This window comes from Panonychus citri, unplaced genomic scaffold (genome assembly GCF_014898815.1).
Source record: "Panonychus citri isolate SS breed McGregor unplaced genomic scaffold, ASM1489881v1 Contig00033, whole genome shotgun sequence".
In the NCBI taxonomy this organism is placed as follows: domain Eukaryota; kingdom Metazoa; phylum Arthropoda; class Arachnida; order Trombidiformes; family Tetranychidae; genus Panonychus; species Panonychus citri.
The window spans coordinates 352,182-371,637 of record NW_026515438.1 but is presented as its reverse complement, the minus strand read 5'-3'; the positions used below and the strand labels follow the sequence as shown (position 1 = coordinate 371,637).

The 19,456-nt window shown below is 27.2% G+C and overlaps 1 protein-coding gene across 5 annotated transcripts in view; it reads right to left on the bottom strand.

The window, feature by feature from the left end:
- Positions 1-19,456, bottom strand: part of LOC128397546 (protein O-linked-mannose beta-1,2-N-acetylglucosaminyltransferase 1-like) — a 47,151-nt gene that overhangs the window by 11,186 nt on the left and 16,509 nt on the right. For all 5 annotated transcript variants that reach the window (XM_053358281.1, XM_053358285.1, XM_053358282.1 and 2 more), the window contains 2 exons: positions 4,288-4,384; positions 2,584-2,723 (listed from right to left, as the gene is read on the bottom strand). In XM_053358281.1, the coding sequence (XP_053214256.1) occupies positions 2,584-2,723; positions 4,288-4,384 (237 nt within the window). The remainder of the gene's footprint in view (positions 1-2,583; positions 2,724-4,287; positions 4,385-19,456) is intronic.

Genomic DNA, 19,456 nt, shown 5'->3' with positions numbered 1-19,456 from the left:
GAATGAATGGTAATAATCAAGTGAACAGGAAAAAAAAGTGACTGGGAGTGAAAATTATTGAACCAATTTCATGATAAATTCATGATGATGATGATAATCATAAGTAATCAGTCAATGTAATCTTCATCAAGACACTTTTAATAAGATGATTCAAGTTGCGATTATATTTGAACAATTTAACTTAATGATATCGAAGCAATCTAATAGTTAATTGTGTATAACTTTTATTACTTTGGGTTAGATGGTAAATCAACAACAACAGAAAATTATTATTTTTATCTTCAAATTGGTATAATGTCAATCATTTAATTCACTTTATTGGTAGTTATTAATTTCTCAACCTTTTTGCTTCATCTTCTTTTGATTCTTGATAACAATCAATTGAATCAACTTAATATGTTCACGGATTAAACTGCCAAATACAAGGCATTTCCGACTGAGTTTCCAACAAGTTTTTCTTGAGTATTTAGACCCCAGACTCGAGTCATGTGAGTTTGAGCTCAATTGTCATATTTCAGCACCAAGGCCATTCAGGTCATTCTGTTAGGATAAGGTTTCAAGGTCATTTGCCGGTCACAATCGATTCAAATCTAAAAATCCCAAAACAAAGAGGTTTCTTGACTTTCACTCTCTTGTTACAAGAAAATAAGTGAGAATTGAATACAAAGGATTCTACACCAAAAATGCTATTTCTCTGCAACTAAAAATGTCCAAAAGTTGTAACCTCGTTTACATCAATCAATCATCGACCATCAAATGACCTTGAAACCGCCGAGCATAACTCGAGTCTGAGGTTTGAATACTTAGAAGCAAAAAAGTAATTCAAGAAAACTTGTTAACCAGAGTGTTTGCTGACAATTTATTGTTCATAAAAATTGTATATCTTTTAGGTGAATACAATTAATAAATCAATCGATCAGCAATTAATCAAAGTATCAAGAAATCATTTCGTCCTTTTTTTGGACTTTAATTGTGACCAACAATTTACTGATTGTTGTCTGGGATTTTGTATACTTTTTTTAGTCAATATAATATTTATATCCATCACTGATTATGTTTATAATAATTATTTTTGATAAATGATGGTTTGAATTGATAAAGTTAATTGTAATTGATCTTCATTTGATTGTTTGATGTAACTAAATTGTTACCATTTTTTAGTCTACTTGTTATTGTTATGTTTTCATTTTCTGTATATTGAAATGGAAAATCATTAGTTGATTGTTGGTAACAATTAACCTGCCAAAGGAAACAATCGATAACAATTTATCTTAACAATTGTGAAAAAATGATGAAAATCTTGATTGACCTGATTTATTGGTTGATCAAGTTGATTAAAGGTTTTCAAGTTAATTTTGATATTGATCTTCATTTGATTGGCACAATTAATTGATTGTCCAGTTAGCTATTAATCTAGATTTAAATTCAATTTAATAACCATCATCATAATTACATAATTAACAATCAAACTTCAACTTGATCAGAGACTAATTTGATTGTGACCTTTTTTTGCTTGTATTAATATTACAATTAACTGTTTATATTAATAATTAACCAATTAACAAAAAGTGTTGATAGTTGATTATAATCAAATCTCATGCAATTAAATTAACAGAAAATTGCAATTTAATTTTAACCAATTGGTTGACCCGAACCCGAAATGTCAAGATTGTTGATAATTAAAAGTAATTATCATTCGCCACAGTTTAATTAACACAATTGTCATAACTTCTGCTTGAATTGGTCAGTTAACTAATTTAATGGCCAACAACAAATGATAACAATTAAGATTCAGATAGATAAATGAATTGGCCACAATAAACTAATGAAAACTTAATAATTAAGATTTCCGGGTTTCACCCAAAACAACAATTGATCAACTGATGACAATTAAATCATTCAAATGATAAAAAGAGTATTCAAAATTTAGATAACAATTAAGACAATTGATATCTGAATTCTAGGGAATTGATAATTATTACAGAGATGAGATTAACTATTCTTGTTGATCCAAATCCTTAATTGTTCAGATTTTTTTTTGAGCTGTTCAAGTGCCAAGAAAAGGTCAATTTGAATAATCATCAACTTTAAGAACCGGAACAATCATAATTAATTAATTAACTGAAAAGGAAAACTTTTTTTCTCTCCATAAGAATCAACTAAATTAACTGAATCACTTTTTCTTGTTCCTGACAAAATCTCACAATCATCAAAAGTTAATGATCAACACTAATGATAATTATTAAATGAGCAATTAATTTACTAATGTTAACGAGTGATTAAAGTATTATCTGAACACACAGGAGAAGAAGAAAAAATTAATTAATTGTTTAAATTATCATTTCAAATTGATTCGCAACAATCATGATCACAATTGAAATGTTTACCTTTTTGCTTGACAACTCATATAAAAATTAATAATTTCAATTAATTAATAGACTGATTGATTGATTGGTCAAGATGATTGATGGAGTAATAATAAAATAATTGTATTCAAGTTGATTGTCGTTGACAAGTTTATTAATTAGAGCTGACGGATTGTGATCATTGTTTAATTGTTATTAATTAAAAAAATCAACTTACCGTTGTCCCATCAACGTTGACAGATACTTTTGATTGACTGGACAAGACTTTCACACTTAAAGCCTTAGCAAAACTTTCTGATTGTAATTTAAGTCCATTGTAACGTTCATCAAATGCTATACTGGATTCATCGGTTGAACCTAATTAGAGGAAACAAATTAAAAGTTAATCAACAATTAAGACAGTGGTTGATAATGTTACCATCATGATTAAAACATTAACCTAATATAACTTAATTTTGATGGATTAAAATTGATTGTTACTGATTGTTATTGTTGTTTATTGATAGTTGAAAATGTTTATTTTTTTTTTAAATCCCGATTAACTTTAATGACAACAATTCTTGATTTTCTAATCCTTTTGATATTAAAACTTTACACCACAATTAAATTGTAGATTGATTGAGAAATTGAAAGATGGTTGTGTCAATGATCAAGTTAATTAATCTGTTAATCGTTGAGATTAAGTGATTTGAAACATGAAAAGGTATCAATAATCAAATGGGAATAACTTTTTTTTCGTGTATCAAGTTAATCAATCAAAAAAATGTTACTCATATCAAATGATGATGTCTTTTCATCTTCATCATTAGAAAACATCATCATCACCTTTTTAAATTGATTCTTAGATGAAGTGTCAGACGAAGAGGAAGAAATGAAAAATCATCATCATAAAGAATGGTAATGATGATGATGATGATGATAATAAAGAAAAGAAACAAAAAATTCTCAAGAAATATAAATAAATAGAGAAACAGGGAAAAGATGAACAATAGAGATGGAGAAGTAGAACTCATCATCATTATCATCCGGAGTTCATTTCCAATGACGTTGATCATCATCGTCATCTTCATTCAGGTTATCTTCCTTTTTTCCTATTCCAATGTCATTCATTTGTTGAATTTTATTCAGAAGGAAAAAAAAGTTAATTCTGTCAACATGAAAAATATGTTAACATTGTCTTTTAAAATACAACAAAGATGAAGATAATGATGATAAGGATGCGGATGACAATAGGCGAAAGAGAAGAGGTTCATGGAAAAAGTTCATCTTATTATCTGTAACATTGAAATCAGAAATTAGACTTATTTCTGAATGAAGAAAGAAGAAGTTCTGTCAGAATCTTTTTCCTTTATTTCCTTTATTTTCTTCATCATTTTCTATCTGCTTCTGGTTGTCTTTCTTCATCATCTTCTTCCTTGTTGATATTTTTTTCTCTCTTTCACCATCTCCTACCCATTTACACCACAAGAGTCATTAAGGTGTGACAAAGATAGATTGATGAATTGAATTAAATTAATTTACTCACACAATTAACATGAAATGAATGTGACAAAATCCTAAATGTCCAAATAACCTCAAGTTTTGTATCAAGTTAACCTTAATCTTTTCCCTGGCAACATGAGTGAAATTTTTTCTCATCTTGGATCTTATTACCTGATCAATTTGATGATTATCAACATCAGGTAAACATGAACAACATCATCAACAACAACAAGCAACAAAAAACCATTAAAAACAGGTCTCATCATGTTAATCCCAAAATTCACTGACAAAATTAAACTCCAGTATATGTAAGAGCTGATAAGCAAGTGAATTAATCTAATTAAACTAAAACAAAATCCAAAGTAATACTTAATGATGAGGTAAATCAGAAATCAAGAAAACATTACAATCTTGATCCGGGATAAGGATTATTACTTACCTTTCAATAAAGACTCTTCCCTTAATCGTTTACTAGTGTCTATGATAAATAAAAGGTTTACTACCATAGTTACCATCAGAATGACCAGCAGGATGAACTGTTATCATGATGAGAGAGAGAGAGAGAGAGAGAAGGATAATATTAGTCATGGTAAATTCAATGTTTCCAAAAATTCTGGTGGGTAAACAAGTTTCAACTGAATTAGAAAACTTTTTATTGTCTGTTTCTTTTTTTCTTGTTGGGCTTGAGAAATGTAATAAGATGATTTATTAATGATTAAAGTTGATGATTAAATTGTTTCCATGATGGTTTGTGATATAATATTAACGATAATGTTATGATGATAATAATAATAGATTGGGCGATGCTCTTGTTATCATCATCATTATCATCATGTACCCATGATAAATTGTCATCACTTGAAAATTTTCAATTTACTTTTTTTTTATATTGAAATCAATTAGCCTTTTCAATGAGTAGTTGAAATTTTATCATCAAGCAATCAGAAAGATCTTGATAATGATCATCATCATGATGGATAATGAGAACAGATCTTAAAAATACTAATACTACATCTCATTGATAAAAGGTAAGAATAAGATGATGATGATGATGATGATAATGATAGTATTGAAGATAATGATGATAATCGTGACAGTGTTATGACAATATTTTCGAGTGAAAGTTTGTCATGAACTTGGAAAGTACAAGTTTTGAACTTTAGGTGAAAGTGAGGGTAAGATGATGAGTATGAACTTTGTCATGGGTAAGAAAATGATGGAGAAAGATGAAGTTATGGATTAAAATTGGAAGATATCATCAACAGAAATACTGAGTAGAAAAACAGTTGATTCCAATTATCTCATGGAATTCGGTGGAAAAGAAAAAGATGATAATGATGATGAGTTGAGGGAGGTGATGAAGGTGGAATATTGTCTTGATGATACCGCAAAAGTACCGCAAAGATGATGAGATGGAGGGAAAAAAAGTCGAGAAAATAACTTTTAAGTTCTTTCTGTCAAATAGATTAACTTGTTCATCTTCATTTTACCAAATCAATTGCTTATTTCATACCGAGAGTCGTTAAAGTTTACAGTTAAAATGTCACTTATATTGTGAACAAAAATTCAGTAAATTGTAAGTGAAGAGAAGGAGGAGAGAGAGAGAGTCAGAGAAAATGATAATGATGATGAGGATGAAAATTCTAGGAACACAATTCTGAGGAATCTTCATCTAGTATCACCCATGTTATTTGAGGTCAGTAAAGTGAAGAAAAGATTAAGTGAAAGCTAAAGTATAAGGTGTGTATTCCAATTTCCGGTTAACATACGATTCTCAATCATTTCCACCGGAAATGGAAAGTCAACATGAGAGAGTAATTGAAGATGAGCACAGAAATGATCATCTTCTTGTAATGGAAAATATTAATACTATAAATTATCATTTCTTTAGAGATGAAATAATATTTTTTTCCTTTCGTTCTCAAAATGTGATTCAATTCTGATGATTAGCAATTATTTTATTGTCTTTCATATAATAACAATCGTAATAACATCAGTATGTTAGCAACAATTAACTAGATTTACTCAAATAATTAACTATTTTTAGACACATAAATAGCAAACACTCGTACGATTTATTGATTAATTGTAATTTGAATCAGTAAACAATATTTATCATTAATTGTTGCATAGAGACAAACAAAAAGTAATACAAAAAATCATCAACAAAATTAAACAAACAATCAATTGGGAAAAAAAAGTCAAATCAAATTGGATCGGATTAGCTTGATTAACATTGAATCATAATTGTAATGATAGACACTCAGAACAATTTAAATCACAAACAATCAAAAGTTACAAACAAAATGAGACAAAAAACTAATTGATTACACAAAAATTAGATAATTAAAGGTAAACCTAATTGGAAGAGCATAAAAAAAAAGTTTTACTAATTGAAATTAGTTTATTTGATTTTAAGCTGATTTGTTGATTTAATTGTGACCTAATTTACCAACAAACAACAATGATATAGTAGAAAATAAATTATTAATGATAATATAAAAAAAAATGATAATTAACTTAATCAATATTGACTTTACATTGATCTAATACATAAAAAAGGACACACTCAACCATAGGTAAGTCAAGCTCATTGATTTCAATGTAAAAATTATACTTACAATTAAAATGATAACAATATACAATTAAGTGGTTTAATAGTTGGATCTAATTCATATTATTATCATTAATATATATTTTATCATGTTGTTGCTGAATCATCCTGAATAGATGATAAAAAAATTACGATTGATAGTTGATGATAGTTACTCAGGTTTATGAAAATAAATTATCATCAGATTTGCTGTTCTAAGTCAAACAGGAATCAAATCCATCATAAGAATAAGGTAAAAACAAGTAACAACAACATCATCAGCTTTTTATCATCTTCCTCCCTTTCTGATCATCATCATCATCATCATCAGTAATGGGCTCAGAATCATAACCTCACCCACCCCTTGAATGTAAGGCAATATGATTCATGGTTATCATGTCATATTGATTCATGGATTGAAAAGTGAAGCACAAAAACTTATTGTAGACAAAATAAAAGCTCCAGGCAAATTCAAGTAACAACAACAACAACAGAGACCAAATAATAACAATAAAGAAATACAATATACATCATGTATCTTCATCATCTTCGTGCAAAAATCAAGGTAGATAATCAGTTTCTCTCTGTTATTATCCATCATCAGAATAAGAAGAAAAAAAAAATTCTGACCCAAAGTAATTCTTCAGAGTGAAAGATTACCAATAGAATAAATTTTCAATCTCATCTGATAGATTTAAAACTTTTCTTTCGCCATTAATATTATATCTTCATAATTCCGAATTGCAAGTTATCTTCATCACCTCATCTTCCTAATATACCGTTAGAATATCCATAATAATAATAATATATAAATAGATCTCATGGAAAATAGTTATGAATAAAAGATTATCAGTTTATATAAGAGATGATTTCTTACCATCAATCATCAATCGAAATTCAATTAAGCAAATATAATTAGCTGTAAGTCTCTAAAATCAATTTAACCGAAAGATAATTAACTGATTGATTATTCAGGACAATCAGAACTGCGACTCTTTCAATTGTGAAGCATTAATTTTAAATGATTAGTAAATATGATAAGTAATCAATTGTATACTTATAAATAAGAATCATTAATAATTAAACAATTAAAAAATTAATGACAAAACCAATTAAAAACTATTCTGATTAAAGTTCAGGTTAATCAGTTTTTAATCATTTGCCTGGAAAGCAAACAAAATATAACAATCATGATTTAGATGAGTAGATTTAAGTCATGATAAGATTAACAATCAAAAAATTAGCAAGAAAAAGTTTTGTTTTTAATTCGTAAATCAATAGGTTAATCTGGTTATCGGAATATTTTTATTAATCGGATCAAGATTATGATTAAACAACAATTTAAATCAACAAATACACACACACACATACACAATTATCTTCACAATTACGACACAATTTGGTGATAATAATAATCATAATTAAATATAAATCATTCTGAATGACCAAGGTAATTGGTAACCATTTTTGGTTATGAAAAAAAAAACTTTAATCTGATTAAAGTTTTTAAAATCCTTAACATGGTAAATCACCATTCAGATAATCATGATAACCTGAAAATGATCAACATCCTCCTCCACCTCTTAATCACAGGATTAAAATAAATTTAATCTTCTCCCCCTCATGAAAATATAATTGATGCTATTGATTAACATATAATAATAATCTTAATCTTAAATTGTTGGAAAAAGTGATAAAAAAAGATTGAGAAAAAAACGTTTTCCCTTCAATCAATCAAATTGAAACAAAATTTGTTTAAAGGATAATTAAAGTTAACTGTAAAGTACAGAAATCTTAATCATTATTTGATGATTGAAATTTAATTTGCTTAATCAACTTGCATTTAAATTAATTGCGATACACAATCAACTTTATCAGTAATATATACTAATCAGTTTGAGTAAATATAGCCCACGAATATCAATAGATCATCAGATGAATTAAAAGTTTGGGTGGTTATTAAATTGTTGTTAATCAATCAGTTGATTTAATATATGAAATTTAATGGGTCAATTTGATCGCCTTTCAATTGTTACTTAATTTTATATACTTTTCATTGATATGGTCCGTCAAAGGGTCAATCAAATCAACTCCCACTTTGAGGTCATTCACAGGTAAGGTGAATGCAAGAAAAGTAAAGTATATGAGCAAAACAATACAATTTATATTCACCTAGTAGCGGTTATTGGGAAGACTGACCACTGAATGACCAGTTGAATGGTATTGTTTAAGTTTCTCTCTCTCTCAAATGCATTGAAGTAGCAAAACAAATGTAATCATATTTTGTTCATCATTTTCATCATCAATCGATCATCAAAATGGTTGATTATTATGATTAACAAAAGCATTAACAGTTAGATGACCATTAGCCCAAATCATCAAACATTATTATCAATGGTCATCATCAATGGTTAGTTAATAACAATTGAGTAACAACAAACATTTTTACTTTTGAAAGCTTAATCAAATGTCTGATTCGTATGAAAACAGTTGATTTAATCATTTTGATGATTAACAATTGAATCAAATCTACTTAAACCAAAATTAACTTTAATAGGATCGGTTGGATTTTTCTTCTCTACAAATTGTTCTGGTCATTTTGATACCAATCAAACCGATTGCTCTTTCTGGTGGTCAGTAAATAGAGTTGCAGAAATAACATTCAAATTATAAGTAAACTAAACAGTTTGTACATTATGTAAAGAGACAAATATTATTAGTATCATTAGTAATGTAAAATTTTGAGTTTCAATTTCTCAACATTGGTTGATTATTAATTATAAAAATTGATTGTCAACATTTATATTCAAATGATATAAATTTATTTAATTCTAGTAATTAGTTTACCTGATTTAGGTAATCAAATCAACTTTTATTTATTTTCAGAGATCAAATTTTTGAAGTGGCCTTTTTGGACCTTTTAGAGGTCAGAAAATTTCGAAAATTGCTTTATATTGTAGAAAAAGGTTTAATTCAATTTATGATGAAATTTGGCTACTTAGGATAATTTCCTCGAAAAGTTATACAAAATAATATACAAATGATTTAACATTGAAACTCATAGATGATAACTTTTTATAAAATTTTCATTTTCAAAATTTTGTAAATGATTTATCATAGAAAAGATGATAAAAAGTTGTCTTATTTTCAATTAAAATTTGATATAACTCAAAGAAATTATCAAATAACAAATATATCATAAATTAAAACAAAACTTTTCTTCAATTTAAATTAATTTTCCAAATTTTTGATAAAATCAGTTAAAACACTTGAAAAAATGATTCAAAAACTAGAAAAAGCACTGTTAGGTATTATTAAATTATCGAAATTAATTGTTTGAATTTTCTAAATTTTATATCATTTTGTACCTAGATTGATCTTTGATTTTCTATTTTTAATTAATTGTTGTTTTAAAGAAATCGAACAACAAGTAATGTATGCTAAAACGACATTACTTATGTGGATACATAATAATAGCAAGAAACTGTACATTGAAAAGGTGTATCAGTGAAAGTATAAATCTAATGGTCAAGGTGTCAAGAATGACCAATCAAATCAAGACACACAATGGACAATAATACAAAAAGAAACCCACAGATATTAACAAGAGTCAATTTCAAGCCTCATCCTCAACATCAACATCATGTTCAGGTCAATTTAGATATGGAAAACTGAATCAACTGAATCAACTGAACAACAACAGAAAACAATTGGTAAGTTAATAGGGAAAAATATAATCACCATGATAATATTAAGGTGGATGATTATTATCATGATGATGATGATTATTACAATTGCGTTTGTTTTGTACTAATAGTATAATAGTAGTTAGATTACTATGAACAGGAAACTCAATCAAAAACTAATTTCCATGTAAAAAGTCAACAACAATCAAGTAATTGATTAACAGATTTCATTTACCTTTCACTGATTCACTCAACTTGCTTCTAGTTCAATTGGGTTTTGAAATAACTTTCACTTTTATTTCACCTTAATCATGATTAAAGATGAAAAAATTTTGGGTTCGTCAAGATAATTTAAATTAGTTTATCAGTAATACTATTGTTATTTAATGGTAATTTTAATTGTTATGAAACTTTCAAATTATGATTTGAACTTAGATCAAGCTGATTTTCATCACAAAACAAAATGGATCAAGGTTATCATTTGAATCGTAACATTGAATTGTTAATTAAACTCAACCGTTTGTTCATAATAATAATTATTACTATTGGTGTGTCAATCGTTAATCTAATTGTAATTGTATTTTAATTACTTGCTGGTCAAATAATAAGAAAATATTTAGTTAATCAAGATTTGTATAAAAGTTTTAACCGTTGCAACAATCAAGTTGATTGCTACTATAATCGTGTAAATTAAGCAGTAGATTAACTTAATTTACTTGTAATTTAGTTTAACAATGTTAAAAATAATCTTAAATCATTTCACTGAACTAATGGCGAGCAAAAATTTATATAATATCCCCTATGGATATGGACTGACCAATGGTCATTATCATTAAATAGTAAATTGTTATGATACAAGTAAATTGTTAATAAATATCATGGGGAAAATAATGATTGTGATGATTATCAAGACAAATTAAAGATAACTGCAATTTAATTAAAGACTACAATCAAGAGTTAATCTAGTAAATTGTTGATTACCATAATTATAAGTGAAAGTTTAATTCAGTTTAGTCTTCAATTTTAACAACTTAACTTGTAAATATAATAATCACCTGGAGGCTTAATTGTTAATTTAAAGAAGTTGAAAAAATTGTAATTACCTTTACTACAATTTTGCAATTAAAGTCAACAACAATCAAGACCACACAAAATCCAGGTAACAATTGTAACAATCAACGAATGGAAAAATTGATTACAAATTTAACATACCTAAATTGGTTAGTACAATTATTTTTAATCAACATAAAACAAATCATCAGGAAAAAAAAGCAGAAGCATTTAATTGTTTTGCCAATAATCAAGCACAAAATGATGCAGGTTAAAAATCACAATTTAAGATTTAACAATCAACTGCAATACAACAACAATTTACCAACAATCAACTGGCAAGGAAAAAAAAACAACATCACAAACAATTTAACCTCACGAAGGAGATCAAAGTGATTTGTATTATAACAACAATTGGGAATCAATCATGATTAACAATAAAAAACAGATAAGAAGTAGAAAACTCAATTACAATTAAATTAAATTGTCAACAGTTAACCATAAATATTTATGTAAATATAACATAAGAAAAATGAATGTTAATGAATCATATTGATTCATGATAAATGTTTTCAGAAAAAAAATGTTCACATTATCAAATTAGTTTGAACCGAAAAAATTTTTCCAATGATGAAAATTTTTCATTGTTATCATGAATATGACTCACTCTCAGGGGACCATTAGGATTATAATATTGAAAGAAAGTTAATAACTGAAACCGGAAATAGTTTCCATACAACTAGTCAATCCATTAGAATGTTAAAGTAACCGGAAGTTAAATTGAATAAATTGTTTCTTTTTTTTCTGTTATTTAACATAAGAAATAATGTTTTTCGTATCTACGAATCATCATCATTTCAAATGGATAAGGTAAAAGCTTTTTCTGTTCAGGGAATTGAGTAAAATTCAGTAAGAATTATTTTTCTTCTCATTGTTAAAGTGATCATTATGGTTAGATTGTAATTCTCAATCTAAATTGGATTAAATCTCATATTCCATTGGCTACTCATTTAATCGTTTAATCTTAAGCCATCATCAGAATGGATGAATGTTAATCTGACACAGATAAAGTTTATTAACAGTTAATCAAGTTCATTATCATCATGTATTTGTTTTCATTTTCATTTCATTTCAGACAGAAAAAGTTTATTTTTTCCTCATGTCTCGCTTCATGTTACTGAATCATGAATAAGGTTGAAAGTTTTTTTTTCGTTCCCAAAAAAAAAAGTTTCAAAATATCTCAATATCTAAGAATCAGTTCATCATCGATAAGTTGAGTTGTATTGAAGGTGGAAAACAGGTTCGAAAGTAAAAGTTTCCATAAACAAAAGTTGGATAGAGAAAAGGTTAAGGTGGGTGATACTTTTTCACTTCAATTTCCATGGAAATTGATAAATTATCATCACCATGATATGTGGACATTCACACACCTACTTTACTTTTGCTTATCAACATTTTTATTAACAATATTTACTCAGAATTATCATGAAATATACTCTCATCTTTTACCCCTCCAATTTTCATCATATTAACACTCGAGGGTGAAGTTAATTCCGCTGGGGAGTTTATACTTTTCCCACCGATGTAAAAAAAAAAGTAAAGTAAACAAGGAAACTCACACACACACCTTTCTGAGAGTTCAGCAGAATTGAGTAAACAGCATCTTATCATGAGGAAGATAATGATGATAAAAATGATGATTGACATTGTAAAAGAGGGAGGAATTTTTTTATTTTACTTTTCTAACCTCATATTCTGTGGGTTTGATAAAAAAAAGTATATAACATGATATTGAAACAAAAAGTACATCAGAAATGAAACAGAATGCATTAGATTCATGATGATGATTGATGACAAAAAGACAAAAAAAAGATTCAAAAATCTGTCAAAATCATAATCATCATCTTCATCAATGCAACAGTTATGAGAAAACATGATGAAGTATATATGAAGAAAAAAATGAGTTAAACTTCATGATGATAACATGAATATCTATAGAATCTGAGAAACTTGAAATTTCTGGGACTGGGAAAGAGCCTCAAGTTTATTTGTCTCGATTTTTTGTCATCATCATCATGAATCTTTCTCATTATCTGTAAGTCAATTCTTATTTATATTCATTCAATATTTTCCAAAATCTTGAGAAATCACCTTTTTCATTATCTACCTTTCACTTTTATCTCTTGTTTACCTGATCAATTAACGAAACTATTTTCATCTTCATCACCATTATGATAATCTGAAGACTGATGAGATTCATTGATTATGAGTTTGTATTGACAGAGAGAGGGAGAGAAAATGATGAAGAAAGTGGAATCACCTTGAAGCAAGAAAAATAATCATGATAATAATATGCAAGTTGTTTGACAATCAAATGACAGGAAGAGTAAACATTACCAACAATTAAGAGGAAGTGATAAGATTTTTATAGAGCAAATATGATTTCCAATGACAGGTAATTGAACGGCAACAATTAAATAAACAAAAACTGGACCAACTACTAGATTAAGGATAAGCAGGTTACTGGAATTACAGTTAACCATAAAAACTAGAGTGAGAGAGATAGAGAGGGAGGGAGAGAGGAAAAAAAGTTCTGATTCAGATCAATCTTCTTGTTCTGGTGACAAAATGACTTTTGAGGTAATAGGACATTGAATTGACAATTTAACGCCAGTCTGAATGAATTATATCAGCATGAAAGAGTTTGCATCTTTATACTATCATGAACATGATGATATCCTGTAAATAAATGAGTAGATATTGATAATATCATCATGTCATGAACAAAAAAAAAGGTCTTGAGATGAACATGAAATGGATCAACTTTTAATAATTTTTTTCCAAAATTCAGTTCGATCAACAAGTTATACAATCATGAAATAAGAGGAAAAAAAGCATCAGAATTCATGATAATCTCAGACGAACGAATCAAGTTATGTTAGAGTAATCAAGAATAGAGAATGAAAATAAAAAGAAAAAAAATTCTGATTCTTTTTCAGCCAATCTCATGATTGGAATGAGGCGAAAATCTTTACAACAAAGTATTTATATCTAATAAAATGGTACCCTGACTTTTCTGATTATATTCAGCTATCATTCTGAATAAGTGAGAAAGTGATCAATTCCACCATCTTCATGATACTTAACCATGGATAATATGAAAAAGGATAAAGTGAAACATTGAAGGATGACGATAAATTGTTGACTAACTCCTATCATCTTTATCATCACCATCATCAACAACAATCTCATCAAATTAATGGATTAATCATGATGATATTATAAATTATCTGATTAGATTAAATCAAGAATATGATATCAAATGAATCATGATTAGCTAATTTATCCTACAATAATATCGTATCTGAATAATATCATCAGTGTAATTTGCTTTACTATTATTACAATAGGATCAAATGATATTAATTAGGATAATGAAAGCTTACTGATAATGATGATGTTGATATAAAATTGATCAAGATAATTATCAACAATCATGATAATAATCTGGATGATTATAAATCTAACATGAAAAATCAGCTCAAAAATGACCTGATTTATGCAACTTGTTTTCCAGTTATCATCTCCATCCTCATCATTCAGGCATCATAATTATTAGAGGTCAATATCCGGTTTATAAAGTGATAGAATCAAAATAAGAATTAATATCATCATCATTCAAATTATTATTAACAATTCTACTCCTTTATTTTGTCGATACCTGAAAAATAATTGGCCCTTTTTCATCCTAATTCTGATTCAAATCCTGATCAATTATGGAAACATCATTTATAATCATTATCATGATCAAGTTGAATCAAAAATTCATGATAATAATTAATGAAAAATCATCGATTGAATAAGAGAGAGAGAGAGAAAATCAAGCCGATCAACTAATTCCTTCATCATTATAATCATGAGTCTTTTGATTAATGAGATTAACATGAAAAAAACAGATGAGAAAATGATTTAAAATAAGTTATCAGAAAAAATACTTTTGCAATTGAATAAAGATCAATATTATCTTATTCATTTTCTCCATGAACACTGGAATGAATAATAATTCTTGACGATAATAACTCAAAGAATCAGAATAGTTCACGATATATGAATTGTTCAATCAATATTCAACTTAAGAAGAAGAAAAAATTGAACCTTCCCTTGGTACCATAGACAAACACACACAAAGAGATAGCAATGATAACAGATTCGAGGGTGAAAGAGTAAGAAAAAGTTCTGAAAATGAATCAGATTAATATGTAAAAGTGAATTATTTTGATCCAATTCAAATTTGATATGGATTTTGTCAGAAAAAATGGCAAAGAAAGTTCAATATTATTCATTGAGAAAACACAAGAACCTTGACGAAGAAAAAAAAATCACAATGAGAACAAAAAAAAATGAAATTCCAAATTATTCAAGTTATATTATTATCCATCAATGTTGTTATCCATTGACAATAAGTGATAACAATTGAAATCCAAATCAATGTAAATCAAATTTTGTACACAGAAAACAAATCAACATAAACATTAGTATTCACAATCAACAATCAACAATCAAATCATTTCAATTTTAATATTTCGAGTGTGTGTTCACAATGTTATCGTTTAAAGACACAGTAGTTTTATTTTAATTACAAATTCGATAAAATGATTCTAATAGATCATAAGAAATTTCCAATTACAAACTTATTGATAAACTTTTCCAAGTCATTTTTCATGTGTAATTGCCTAACCATTGACCTGATTTAATATCAACTATTATTATCACCAGTAAAAAAAAACGATAATATCAACACACAATTAACATCATCATCGTTATTATTAACAATTTACCTTTAATTGCTTATGATTACCGATGATTGAATATAATAGTTACACTTTTTCACCACCCACTCCAACCAGTCAATAATCAGTAACTGAAAACTTATTCTCAGTGTTTATTATCATAATTACATCAAGTTTTACATGAAATATGATAGAGCAAAATTTTCATATTGAATCTTGTTGCTATTAAGATGATTATCAAGATATGGAAAATTAATATAATAATATAATTAATCTGATAACAATTAAAAGAGTAACTTTCAAAGGGTAAGTTAGAGAGGAAAAGTAAATTTAATTATCTGTTAAAATAATTAGAGAAACTCAATTGAATTAAAAGTAGAAAGTAACACAAAAAAAGTAACACAGAAACTCAATTAGAAACATAATCTAATAAACAACTAATAATGAAAGTATAACAAGTTATGTGTTATCAACAGGGTAACGATAACAAGGTAATGATAAACATGATATTTCAATAAGAGTGAAAAACTGTTAACAACATTGGTGATAATTAGTTGATTAGCAAGTGAATGGTAAGAAAAACGAGATGAAAACGTGAATTAAATTGTGATGATTTATCAGAATCACTTTTAAAAGATGAGAAAATAAAAGTTCGATAGCAATTTTTATCTCAAATGTATCATAAACTTCAACTAGGTTAACAATAAGAAACGATAAATTTTTGCAAATAGTTTTAATGGTTTACCTGAAAATAACGTTTACGATAACAAGTTGATACACCTTAAGATATTGTGTAACATTATAACATTGTAACAACAAACGGTTTGTATTGATAAAATTTAATGATCAATTGAAAGTAACCATTAAACGCAATTGCAACAATCAACAAATTGAAAAGTTTATTACCAATCATCAAACAACAACATCAAACAATGATTGTAAATTGATCCTGAGAAACACACATCTAATACAATACACAACTTTCAAAAAAGTTAATCACCCGTAATTGTAATGATAATTAACTGTTGGCAATCACAATATGAATTTGTGATGAGAATCATTTGCAAATTCAATTTGTTAAATTGAACAACGTTGCAAATGAATGAGAATACAGACAAACAAAGAGAGAGAGAGAGAAAACTAAATGATTAAATCATCTGGTATCTAATTTAAAAGGTAGAAAGTAATTGTTGACAACAATTAGTTGATTATGGTTTGGTTAACTTTGAATAATCAAGTTTCTAGATGATTGTATTTGCTTTTAGTTTTTGTTGTATTGGCAAATTTGACAACAAACATCAAGCGTAATACCTTGAGTAAGGATATTGAACATTAGGTATTAATATAATTTGGGTTAATCTAATCTTATTGAACATGCAATGTTTATAAAAAGTAAATAGGTAAATTATACCTGAGATAATCTGTCAATTTATCGATGATGATAAACAAAACTAATTGGTTGAGTGAGTATAAAAAAAAGGTTCAAGGTGTTGGAAGGATAAATCATCAAATATACAAGTCATCCTTTTGGTGTCTATGTGATTTTTATTTTATCATCATCATGATAAGGACGATGAACAGGAAGATAATCATTGATGCAATAAGATTCAGGTGATTCCTGAATTCATGATTACCATTTAATTGGTAAATAAAAATCCTGATTAAATGAACAGATCTACTTATTAGTTGTTGTTGTACTTTGATTACAATTAGTTAATTGTTTGTATTATGTATGACAATTCACTTGAATCTAACTACTAGGGATTCATTTTGATTAAGTTTTTATGACAAAGTTAAAGTCAATTAGTACTTTTTGCTTAAACTTTCACCAATCAGTGAAAACTTTTGATTATTAATTCAAAGTTTTGACAGAACAATTAACTTTCAATAGTGAACAAAATTTTATACAAAAATAGTTACATTTGGATAGTAACAATCATAAGGAAAAGTTATTGTTCAACAATTAATCCAATTGTTGAGATGTTTTTTTCCAATTGTATTCAATTGCTTTTCGCATTTGTAGACTTATAACTGGATTAACGATATTGTGTAAATTGCTGATTGATTGACAGTTAATATGAAAAAAAAACCAAATGTAAGATGATGATGATTAAGTAATAGCACGTTTTTTTTTGCATCAACTTAACAATCAAAATGCAAGAAACAGCAAACAATTAAGATTAACAAACTTGACAGATTTATTTAAATTATGATTAGTAAAAAGATGACAATGTTTGATGATATTTCATCAAATTGTACTCATTTTGCTGATCAGTAAAATTGAGGATACATCAGCCAATTAGGTTCAAATTAAGGCAAAAAATTAACAAATTAGCTACAATCAATTTCAATTTGAACTTTGTCACAATTAGCAAGTTATAAGCGGCAATTATGAAAGTTATATTTAGCCGACAAATCTTGAAAAAAAAACAGGTTGATTAATAAATGATAACAATTTAAGAGGATCAGGATAAAAGATTCTGTAAATTGTTCAATGATTAAAGGGATTTAATTTCTATCATTTGAAATTGGTTAGCATAGAAAGTAACAATTCACTAATCTAGTTGAGAAAAAAGTGATTTACATGAAATGATCAACTGATTGTCTTTAAATTGGTTAACAATTTAGCAGCAAACTGTTTGGTCAGGTCAGTTTGACCTAATTAATTGTAATAAGACTACGTTGTCATGAGATTCATGATAAAGAAACAAAAACATTAGCACAATTGAAACACAACAACAATAATTAACATTCAACCCCATTCATACCTTATTATTATGATTATCATTTCCTTTCCCTTCAATTAACTTAATTTACTCACAATAATCAACTAACCAAACTCACAGTTATTATAGTGAATGGTCAAGTTTCTTAATTTTCACATTCACAACAACAAAGATGGTAATCAGAACGGAAGAAGACACATTTCAAGCCAGATTAGATTAACCAGAATACGACATAATCCTTCCTGTCAACATCATGCATTTCAGCCTGAATAAAATCATCACCATGATAAAAATAACAATCGACACGACAGAGCAAGAGAGAGAGAGAGAGAGAGAGAGATTAGCAACGAGAAAAAAACCATCATGAATAAACTTGAAGATGAAACTTTTTTTTCTCATGTTGCAAAATAAATTATCACAATTTGAACAATCATATTAGTTGCTTAAATTGCGATGATAAAATTTCATAATCATTATTATCATGACAATAATATAAATCGTTTCAAGAGTTAATTGTTTACATTTAAATTAACGGTAATACGAAACCTTAAAATTATTGATATTACATGAATTAAATTATCATCATGATAATTTCACCAAGAAATGAAAAAAAAAAGTTATAAGAATATGTTACAAGATAAAAAATACATCATTCATTTATCTTTTTACTAATTGTCAATTATAATTGTTGAAAAAAAAAACATCATGCTGATCATTTGAATCACCGGGAAATATAATATCACGAAAATCTAAATCCAATTGA